This window comes from Drosophila miranda, assembly GCF_003369915.1.
Source record: "Drosophila miranda strain MSH22 chromosome Y unlocalized genomic scaffold, D.miranda_PacBio2.1 Contig_Y1_pilon, whole genome shotgun sequence".
Classification (NCBI taxonomy): Eukaryota; Metazoa; Arthropoda; class Insecta; order Diptera; family Drosophilidae; genus Drosophila; species Drosophila miranda.
Genome location: NW_022881603.1, coordinates 14,677,477 through 14,687,923, shown reverse-complemented (window position 1 = coordinate 14,687,923; position 10,447 = coordinate 14,677,477). Strand labels below are relative to the sequence as shown.

Genomic DNA, 10,447 nt, shown 5'->3' with positions numbered 1-10,447 from the left:
AGAGAAAGAACAGTTATTGAAGTTGAGGTGATAGCGAGAGAGTGATAAAACAACAAAAGCTACCAGACGAGAGCGGACTGCAATGCAATGTAATGCGTACTCACTCACTGCAACAACACAAACACAAGCACAAGCACAAGCCGACGCCGAAAAATAAAAAGTTAAATAATGTTTTAACAAAAATCAAAAGGCATGCACTCGCGTAATAGAATAGGTTTCCAGATTGTTGTCTGGTTAGGAAGTAAATTTAGAATTTAGTTAGGAAAACACCGGCTGTTTATTCAAAACAAAAGGAAAAAATGCGGAGCGCAAAACAAAAACACGTCTGATCACTACGAAAGATACGAAAGATCATAGCTTCCGCCTTTTGTAAGTATATTTCCATTTAAGGTTTTTGAATTTGTATGTAAGACTGTTCTGCTCTGCGATCCGATCCCAATGAACTAAAGTAAACTACAACAACAAACCGAGTTCCATGACTCATTTCCTCCTCCAAATGTGTGGTGGCTTTCAGCCCAGTTCAGCCTCCACGCAGTTTTAGTTAGAAACTCGTTCCTCGGGTTTGCTGAGAGGGTATGCAAAATGAGGTTAAGAAAAATATATAGGTTTTCTTTGTTTATATCATATTTTACAATATGCAATCCGCTTTATTAACTCGTTTGCTTGTCAGTTATTCCCATTGCAGCAATATGCAATTCAATTGCTTAATATGTTGTGTACACTTTTCGCTTAACTAGACAAACTATTTTTTAAAAACTCATTCAGCTTAAACATAAATCTTGAAAGATCCAAGGGAAAATGCGTATGCGAAACCATTCACTTATGATTTTCCCCCATGTTGTTTAGACGATAATTATAGCAATATTGTATAAGTTAATAAAGTCTCATTGAAATTTAAAAAAAAAAAAACCAACTGTGGGTGGGATGGTGGTAGGGTGATAGGGAGCCGACAAGTTTAACCGTGTGGGGGACGTGGCAATCCTAGCAAAGCATTGATAAACGTAAAACTAAATGAATCTTCTGCATCCCCGTCCGCATCGGCCATTGCATGTGCAATGTGAGCGGCATCGTCAGCTCAATCTATGTCATCCTCCAGCTCGTCATCGTCCAGCTCCAGCTTGAGACCGTCACCAATGGTGCGCTGTGTTGTGTTTTGTGACAAGCTTTGAGAATCATTGTACACTGTGAACTCGGTATCCTCGTCGTCGGAATCGTACATGGTTTCTCCAGTTTTTCCGGCTCCATAAGCTAGAAAACGGAATGGTATTGTAGATATTTTGATTGAGGTTTTTATCCGATATGAAAATTACCTTCTACATATTTGGCTAGATTTGGTGGGACCCAATTCTTCACGCGCTCAATCTTTTCGGGCATGCACTTACCCTTATCCAAGCCTAGAATGGTTGAAAAAATCAATTAGTTTACTGAAAACTGTGGAGGGGGATTCGCCTCGGAGATTACATACCCAAACAGAAGCCCATACGCTTGAGGACTTCAATGTCATCGTGCATTTCAAATGTCTTGTCGAACTTGAATATGTATTCGGACCTACATAGTACGGACAGGGCAATGAATTGTGAATGAGTGGTAGGATTTGGGGGAACTATGAGATGTTGGACTCACTTGTCGTTGGTCACGCTGCAGTTGATCTTGGTCGATTTGTGCGTGTTAACTATGATGAACGGCAGCTGACAGGATGCATTGGCTGAGGGCACCACGCCCTGGCTCTCATTCCGCTTGTTTCGCTCGACTAGGCCTTTGAATGCTACATGCTGCATAATCATTTCGCGCAGCATATCATTTTTCTGTTTGATACGCTCCCGCCGGAGACTATTCTCCTCTTCCAACGCCAGAAATTGCTAGTGAATTGATAGGGACACATAGCATTAGCCGACATAGTCGCAGGACTTTAGGATTGTACGGTCTTACCTCCGCTGAGTTGGCGGGCAGTCCTATCCAGCGTATTTCCTTCTTATCCTTGGATATAACATTGATTGCCATCAGTACGTTGAGCGCATCGTAGACACGACGTCGGATATTCTTTTGATCACAGTTACTGTCGTATGCATTGTTTTTCATTTCTTCGCTGACGAGGTCGTCGGCCACTTCATTGTATGTGGTTTTGCCCTTCTCCTCAACCTTCTCGCACACCTTCATCGAGAAGTGGCGCAGACCCTTGCCGGCCTTGTCCGGCTTGCGTTTCCTTTGTTCTGACGAGGATGAAGCGGAAGTTGAGTGGTTGCTCTGTATGGCATGGCTGTTAGAATCAAGAGAACGATCAGCTTAGTTCCTGTTTTTTTTTTTTGACTTGCATCAGCTGGAAACTTACAGTCTTGACTTCATTTTAATGGGATTATTTGGCGTAAACCTCTCAAAGCGTTCCTTTATCTGTTTATGCAAAACACACATTCGGTTAATGCCGCGTTGGCATGGTGGAGTAGAGTACCGCGCTACTTACCACGTCGTACATGCCGCCGCCCCCGCTGGCGCTCTTCTGTGCCGACCCAGTTGTGTATGAAGTATCTGTGTTTGTTCAATGGATATCGCATGAGAACCGATCGAAAGGTTATGTGTGTTTGTGGCTTACTTTCTGTTTTTGGAATGACCGTACCGTTGTCCTGCAATCGGATGAACTGTCCCTGATTTGTGGAGCACTGTGAAGGTTGTGAAATGTGAGTTAAGCAACGATACGATACCCTCCGATCCGAAGTAGACGCCTTACCATCTGACTGAACGCGCCTATGCGTCCAACGGTGCCAATGCCACTGACACTGTTGCGCGCGGAAGAGCTGGTGGCATACACTACGGAAGATTTTCCACTATGCATTTCGGATTTCACTTGTGCCGGCTTCCGCATTGTGGCTATTTGTCCTAGAAGAAGATAAATGCAGTTTCAGATTGGATTCTCTCTGAAGAACTACTAAGAATTTGATAACACGATTGTGTCAATATCCCAACACGCACACACACATCAAATTACACTGGCATGTGTGTATTCGACTATTGTCGGTGTGCAGCCCTCGCTGTGAGGCAAATGTACCCTGTAGAACCAAAGGGGTCAATTGACCCCTCTCGAACTAGTTCTGCGCTGTTTACCGCGCAACTAGCTACGCAACTAGTTACGCGGGAAGCGAACGCGGACCAGGTCTTCGTCGACTACAATGTACTAGTTCTGCAACTAGTTACGCGGAAAGCGAACGCGGACCAAATCTTCGTCGACTACAATGTACTAGTTCTGCAACTAGTTACGCGGGAAGCGAACGCGGACCAGGTCTTCGTCGACTACAATGTACCAGTTCTGCAACTAGTTACGCGGAAAGCGAACGCGGACCAGTCGAAAAAGAACCGAAAAACGAAGCCGCCTCCGGTTTGTTTTTGAAGGCGGCAAATAACCGCAATTCCGTGGAGTTACAGTGCCCACTCAGCTAGTTTTTACCGAGCCACGACATGCAATAAGCACCGAAATGGTAAGTTAATCGTGATATTTTACTGTAGTTGCGCTCGTGGAATGAAAGAGACAAGAATTTACACAAACAAAATGCATTTGTTTTCCTCGTTTGCTTTATGCGTTGATTTTGTTCACTTCTGTACAACATCTAATCGCTGGAAGAGTCTTTTGTGTAAACATTTATTAAAAAAGTGGAAAAGAGTTAATAAATAAATCAAATTAATATAAACAGGTACGTGCAAATATATATTATATATTTCAAATAAAATGATGAGCAAAAGGCATTTGCGTAGACTCCGTAAGAGTGAAAGGGAAGCTAACATTGCAAAGTTAGCGTTGTGCAGGAAAGATAACAGATAACAGCAAGGAAATCGATTCTCCAGCCAGCTGGCGTTTTGAGCGGCTTAAACTTTATTTTGAGTGAGGAAATTGTTCTAGCCTATAACGTAAGGGAAGAAGGCCCTTAGGACCCACAAAGAATTTTTTGCAGCTTTGCTAGGTAAAATACCATTTACACTTCTAGAGATATATAAATTAAAACAAATATTAATTACAGAATGTATTTCGCCTGGCGATGAGCCCCCCGAAAACACTGTGCGGAAGGCAATGCAAAGGATGAAGAAAAGGGTTTTTAAGAAGAAGTGTCTTGCCAAAAAGCAGGAGTAGGCTAAGCATCATAAAATTAAAAATTATTCGTTATAATGAAAGACATTGTGTTTTTATTTTTGTATTATTCCAGACTGCCAGATTGACTACTACCAATAGTCAGTTCGGAACTAGTTACTGGTAACTAGGTCAGAGCTAGCTACAGGTAATAGAAGGGTAGTCGAGTGGCTAACTAGTTGCTGGCTTTCTACTGGTAACTAGTTCGGAACTACCTCCTGAGCTACGGGTAATCGAAGGGTAATCTAGCGGGAACCAGGGGTGGTTCCGCCCTAGGACATGCATGTGTTAAATTCTCCGCTGAAACACATTGCGGGTAATCGATCTGGAACCAGGGAGGTGAGAATGGTAGCTAGTGCGGCACCAGTTCGGAACTAGTTGCCTGGTACTAGAGGGTAGTGAACACAGCAAGCGCGCGCAACTGAAAACGACTGCAACAACAGTAAAATATAACGAAGGTACATATTTCTGAATGAGAACTTTAAGGGTGCATACAACACACACACACACATATGTAAGTATTGCTATGTATAGTAAAGAAGAGGATGAAGCAACAACCCGAAAACAGATCACTTAGGGTTGTGGAAAATACATATACTGAAATTGTTCTGGTAAATACATTACATATGTATGTAGGTATATTAACGGAACCGCCAAGTTTAAACCAAAATTCTGTTGTTTTTTTTAAATTTTTTAAAAATTATTTTTTTTTTGTGTCAAACGCGACCACCAAAAAGGTATTTCTACATGATTTTTACATGCAATTGTGCAAGGTATGACTGAGAAGAGGTGGAGTTATAAATATCATTAATATCGATATTTTTATGAACTACTTTTTAAGTCACAGTTTGTCTAAAAGAAACATTAATTTGAAAGTGATCTGCACAAACATCGAATTAGACTCGATCATATGGGTACCTTATCCCAAAAGATAAATATTGCTCTGATAAAAAAGGTACCAAATGCTATGAAAATATAGACCATAACTAGAATCAAAAACCTATGGGGCCAGATTAGTTGTATGCATCCCTGGCTTACATCTTTGTCTTTGTAACCGGCTTTTCTAAGCAACTCAAGTTTTTTACGTTAGCTTCTTTCGGTATGATAATTATTCACCTGTCGCCCAAAATTTGCATAACCATAACAACAGAGCGAGTGGTCAAGGGAGAGACCAAATGATGGCCTTCGCTCTCAAATCAAACTCCTAGAACAAGCAAAACCGCAAAGGGTCTTCGAATACTAAAAATAGCTACAAACTCTCTCTCTCTCTCACACGTATGCAACCTACCTTCAAATGACGCACACAGTGGCTTAACTACAGGCATACACGCCTTGGGCCGGCCAGCGGGGCGGACTGGAGATCGGCAACTTTTAAGTTCTAAAAACGTTTGTACTGTATTGAGATAATATTCTGGCAGACTAACACACAAAAATTTCAAAAATAAATAGGATTCACTGTAATTAGTTGTGGGACCGTGGTTCGATGCAAGCATCAAACACTTACACGTGTATACCAGTCGCTACACTTGTTTGATGTTTGCCCGTTTTGGGGGTTTAGCTTTTTACCTACGAGATTGTGTGTTTGTGTGTGTGGCATTGTTGTTCTTGTCTCTAGCCTTGTTCGCCCGCGCTCTCTCTCTCTCTCTCTCATTCCCACTCCGGTCTTTTTCCGACTGTGTGACACATTGCAGAATGTCACGCAGTTTTTATAATTTTTCTTTTGCTAATGTTATTCAAAATCATTATTTATAACTAAAAATAAAAATATTGCAGGTTTTTGATGCAAAACTTTCGTACTGAATGTAGCAGCGCCAGCGCTGGGCTGCATATCAGCTGTTGGCTAGTACGATAAAATAAAAGTGGGAGAATAATATGTCCATGTATGCATGTGTGACGGAGCGCGCCAACTGGGCGATAGTTGAACGGTAGGTGGGGGCGGAGAGAACATACCGATTTTAGTACTTCGAAAGTAGCTCTCTCTGCCTCTTTACCATTACTTTACTTTATTTTGTTCATCCTGTTGTGCAAGCTATTGTTTTTTAGTTGTCCGCTGCTTGTTTCTCGTGCACTAAAAACGTATCAAACGATGAATATTGTCAGCAAAAGAAACCCGAAAAAGAAAAGATGGCGTTTTACGCTCCCCATGCAACTTTGTAGTATCGTATCGCGCCCGCCTCCAAATGTGCGTGTGCACGAGTGTGTGGGTATCACTTTGCCTCTGCCTCTGATAATACACACACACACACACACACAACCAAATAGAATGCTCATTAATCAAGGCAGCCCGAAGTCCTTCCCGGTAAGATAGAAAACAGCAAGGCTCTTCAATTGCCTTGGAGGTATTCCGCTTTAAAGAGAGATGGAGATGCCCACTTACCATGCTCATCTTGAAAGAAGAAGTTTACTTCATCCGTTTTAGCTGCACCGCTCGCTGCTGCTGCTGCTGAAGAGTTATGCGCCATCTTAGGAGTAACTTGGCTGTTATGGTTATAGTGGGACACACTCCTTTCATAGAAACCCAACCAGGTAGGCAGGTGCAATAGTGTCGACGTTGCCGCTATCACCGGTGCCGAACCCCGCACAGATAGCCGACTGTTTCCTCTCGCCCACTTTTCCCCACTCTCGCACACTACTCCTCACCACAGTACTCTTCTGGCTGTCACCTCCTAGAGGGCCGCCAAAAAAAAAAAGTCTTGAATAGAAAAAAAGCACGTAGCCGCAATGTGTGTATGGGTTGCCTAGTGTGAGTGCTTGTATTCGTAGTTTGTGTGTATTTCTCACTGCACTGCACTATTGAAACACGTGTGTTAATCCTCTCTTTGCCTACACTTTTATGCACTTAGGGTTCGGTATTCATGGGTACAAAATTGGTTGTAGCTCGAGTCAAAATGGCGAGCGCGAGCGCATTTTTGTTCACTTCCAGCACAAGAGCATTTTTTCTTGTCACACACACACAGCGGCGGCCGCAAAATTGCTTTGGTGACTGTTTTTGATGGCGATTTTCGCAGACTAAACGCACTTCGATTTTCACAAACAATATCGCAAAAGATTCCCCGAAATCGACTCTTTCGTGTGGTTTTATTACTTTCAAATAATTTGTATTTTTGAACGGAGCACGATATGCACAAAATTTCCACCAAGTCGTTGCTTTTTTCGTTTTCATGTGGGAAAGGCAGAGCAGGCCAGTGTGCGGGTGCGAATGAAATGGCAGACAGTGCGCGCCAATTTACGCATCAATCGAGCTCAGTGTTGGAAGCAGCTGGTTTCCGAAATCGACTTGCAGCACTCGCCGCAAATTGTAAACAATGCTGCACTGCATTCCGCGACTAGGTATTTTTCGTTCATGTCTTATACGGTCCCACCTCGAGTCAAATAATAAATTAAGCAGAATTTGATGATAAAAAAAATGATTAAGCTAGCTTACAATAATAAACCGAGAAGAACACCTGAAAAGATATAACAAGTCCGAGTCACAGGAGCTATATACAATACTTGCGGAGAAAGCCAAGCGAGTAGTGGATAGGACAGCGAGGACACTACACTATCGACTCCAGGCAACAACAAAATGGTCGATCGTGTGGCAGCTCTGTGCAATTATAATGTCTTGGAGGTTGTATTTTCGTACCTGGACCTCAAAGACTTGGGCCGCTGTTCGCAAGTCTGCAAAAGTTGGTTCACTTCCTAAACGACGAGAACAGCGACGTCTGGCGGTTTCACTGTCTGAACAAGCTGCCAAAGGAAGTCACCAAGTCGGAATTGCTGTCTCCCGTCCCCACCTACAAGACAAAGTTGCGAGCGTTCTTTCATTCGTGGAATCCCAGCGATTGCTCGCGAAATGTGTATATTAAGCCGAATGGATTCACCCTGCATCGGTAAGACAGTTTGGTAGTAGGCTTAAACGAAAATATAGCAGACTCCATGTTCTTTCGTTGCTAGGAACCCCGTGGCTCAGAGCACAGACGCTGCAAGGGCCAAAATTGGCTTTCGACACGGACGCCATGCCTGGAAGTCATCTGGGAGGGTCCACTCGGAACAGTAGCCGTAATTGGGATATCTACGAAGGAGGCGGCCCTTCAATGTCACGGCTATGTGGCCCTGTTGGGGTCCGATGATCAGAGCTGGGGCTGGAACCTGGTCGAGAACCATCTATTGCACAACGGCGACATGCAGGGAGGTTATCCATTGTTGAACAATGCACCCAAATATCAGGTGGGCGATCGGATTCGCGTCATATTGGACTGTGATGATAATACTTTATCGTTTGAAAAGAACTACGAGTTTCTGGGCGTGGCCTTTCGAGGTGAGCTTATCATTTGGTGATTCTTTAATGATTTTAGATGCTCATTGCCAACTATTTACCGTATCTGGTTTCAGGTTTGCCCGATAAAAGCTTTTTTCCCACAGTATCTGCTGTCTATGGCAACACTGAGGTTTCTATGGTCTATTGTGGCACCCCCTTAGACGGTTAGCTATGCCATAATCAGATGCAGCCTTAATTACGTACAATTTGTTTAACAAATTCCATGGATCCATACAGATTTATCCTTAATGAGTACATGTACTTTCGATATCAATGTCTTCAATCATTCCCCTTGCGACTCAGTTTGATATCTTAAATATAGTTTCGAGGTTCTTTTTTGTACAAAAATTAAGCATTTTGTTGAGTTTATACCACGCCACGCCAAAGTTCAAATCCACCACCGCACTATCCTCGAACGGCAATATTTAGGTTAGTTATACGAACCAAATGAATATATTATAGCAGCCAACCAATTGTAGGCAGCCAACCAATTGCAGAATTGTTTGTACATCCTTATCCAAGACATTTGCCCAAATAAAACAGAATAATGAACTAAACGAAATTAACTCAACATATGTATTCCTTTGCTTATAGTAATTGTCCCCTTTTGGGCGACTTACGTACAAAGTTTAATCTACTGTTTGGGATTGTCGCCAGTTTGCTTGACTTTGGCCCAATTGTCATCGTCAAACAGATCATCGAAATTATTGTAAAAATCAGCATGCACATGTTTATCATTGGTGGGAATATGATCCATCATCATGCCAGTAGCGCCGCCCGACTATAAATACCATGGTAGTATAATTAATTGTTTTTTCATATTTTTTGTTAGGACTTTCCCCACCCTGCTGACTTCAAACTCACCTCGTCCATTTCCATATAGCCGGGGCCCTCTGAAAACATCTCATCGGCAGCTAGTGAAGGCTTCATATTGAGATCCATTGTTAGCTGGTTTTTTTTGTGTTAAATTTAAGGAATTGACTTTTGTTTATACCAAAATCTTTTGTGAAAATTCTCAGCGTTGCCCATTGGGGCTACAAAACCATCGATGACGCTATCGATATATTTCGAAAAATATTGATAGTTGAAAGTTAACAGCTGAGCAAAAATTAAGCAGTCTGGCAATATCGCCAAACAGCTGCTGCCACCGCGTAGAATAAATATTTGCAGAAATGGTTCGCGTGTACGATAGGACAGGTTCTTTAGATAGCTATTACACGCACAAAACCCTTTCCTCGTTGTCCGCCGAGCTCCTTGCTATCGAGAAGGCATTAGACCATGCGCTCCTGACAGACAGCAGAAACGGGGCCCTCATTCTGGCGAAGAACATTCAGGATAACTCTATCGCCCACAAAATCAGAGAAAAGATCCAACAAAATCCACATCTAAGAACTGTAGAGGTTCACTACATTCCCGGACACGCTAACATCCTCAGAACACTTCAGTTGACGCAGCAGCCAAAGAAGCCCACAGACGAGGAAAATACACAGTGGTTAAATGGATCCTTAAAGACGCTATGTGCGAAATACACAGAATCTTAAAAGCAGAATGGGAGAGAGAATACGCCGAGTTTGCTAGTATCAAGCACCGAGGTTACTGCTCGCTTTTCCCCTCAACATCATCCAAACCGTGGTTCCTAAATAAAACTAAGCTTAAAGCCATTGACGCTAAAAGAATCAACAGACTGCTTAGTGGTAACGCATTCGATAGGCACACTCTCGCCAAAATGCATGTAGTTCCTAGTAACATATGTGATAATTGCGATAGTATCGATAGCGCCTCGCATTTAATTTTCAATTGTACAAAGTACAACACAACAAGGCAAAACTTCCCATCTCTAAGAAAATATAATGATATTTACAAATTCTTTGAAAAAGAAAACATCAGCGCGTACCAAAAACTAATTGACTTCATCGACGAAATTGATGTAAAGCTATAAACAGTACTCCAACATCTTATATTCTTTGACTTGGCAATTTCCACCTTCAAAAGGCGGGCGGCCAAATAATCCCACGCTACTCACGGGTAGCTTGGTA

At 42.5% G+C, this 10,447-nt stretch overlaps 2 protein-coding genes, 1 long non-coding RNA gene and 1 pseudogene across 5 annotated transcripts; 2 read left to right on the top strand and 2 right to left on the bottom strand.

Moving 5' to 3' along the window:
• Nucleotides 1-944: 944 nt before the first annotated feature.
• On the bottom strand, nt 945-7,244 carry LOC117189353 (transcription factor Dp-like). Of its 2 annotated transcripts, none has more exons than XM_033394489.1 (10): nt 5,400-5,451; nt 2,723-2,871; nt 2,588-2,654; nt 2,459-2,523; nt 2,330-2,388; nt 1,930-2,257; nt 1,624-1,859; nt 1,466-1,548; nt 1,311-1,394; nt 945-1,248 (listed from the first exon to the last, which is right to left on the bottom strand). In XM_033394489.1, exons 1-10 carry the CDS (start codon nt 5,434-5,436, stop codon nt 1,076-1,078), a joined length of 1,281 nt encoding a protein of 426 aa, XP_033250380.1. In that variant the 5' UTR covers nt 5,437-5,451; the 3' UTR covers nt 945-1,075. The 2 variants fall into 2 exon arrangements, with proteins under 2 accessions (XP_033250380.1, XP_033250381.1); XM_033394490.1 differs by lacking the exon at nt 5,400-5,451 and adding an exon at nt 6,489-7,244 and having other exon boundaries at nt 946-1,248.
• On the top strand, nt 3,337-4,155 carry LOC117189364. 2 transcript variants are annotated; one of them, XR_004473369.1, is made up of 3 exons: nt 3,337-3,467; nt 3,681-3,947; nt 4,005-4,155. It is a non-coding gene; the product is annotated as an uncharacterized LOC117189364 (long non-coding RNA). The 2 variants fall into 2 exon arrangements; XR_004473368.1 differs by having other exon boundaries at nt 3,338-3,680; nt 3,742-3,947.
• Nucleotides 7,245-7,514: 270 nt separating the features above from the next.
• On the top strand, nt 7,515-8,973 carry LOC117189354 (annotated as a pseudogene).
• On the bottom strand, nt 8,960-9,462 carry LOC117189360 (COP9 signalosome complex subunit 9 homolog). Its single transcript, XM_033394493.1, has 2 exons — nt 9,276-9,462; nt 8,960-9,192 (listed from the first exon to the last, which is right to left on the bottom strand). The coding sequence occupies exons 1-2, from the start codon at nt 9,351-9,353 to the stop codon at nt 9,046-9,048; spliced, it is 225 nt and encodes a 74-aa protein (XP_033250384.1). The 5' UTR covers nt 9,354-9,462; the 3' UTR covers nt 8,960-9,045.
• Between the last annotated feature and the right edge of the window lie 985 nt (nt 9,463-10,447).

Bases quoted from the DNA above. Each gene is read 5' to 3' on its own strand.
- LOC117189353 (XM_033394490.1), bottom strand. From the start codon at position 6,573: ATGGCGCATAACTCTTCAGCAGCAGCAGCAGCGAGCGGTGCAGCTAAA. The intron at 2,258-2,329 runs GTAAGTTTCCAG...TGATTCTAACAG, and splicing joins ATTAAAATGAAGTCAAGACT to CCATGCCATACAGAGCAACC. The intron at 1,549-1,623 runs GTGAGTCCAACA...CGTACTATGTAG, and splicing joins TGCAGCGTGACCAACGACAA to GTCCGAATACATATTCAAGT.
- LOC117189360 (XM_033394493.1), bottom strand. From the start codon at position 9,353: ATGGATCTCAATATGAAGCCTTCACTAGCTGCCGATGAGATGTTTTCA. The intron at 9,193-9,275 runs GTGAGTTTGAAG...TGGTATTTATAG, and splicing joins GCTATATGGAAATGGACGAG to TCGGGCGGCGCTACTGGCAT.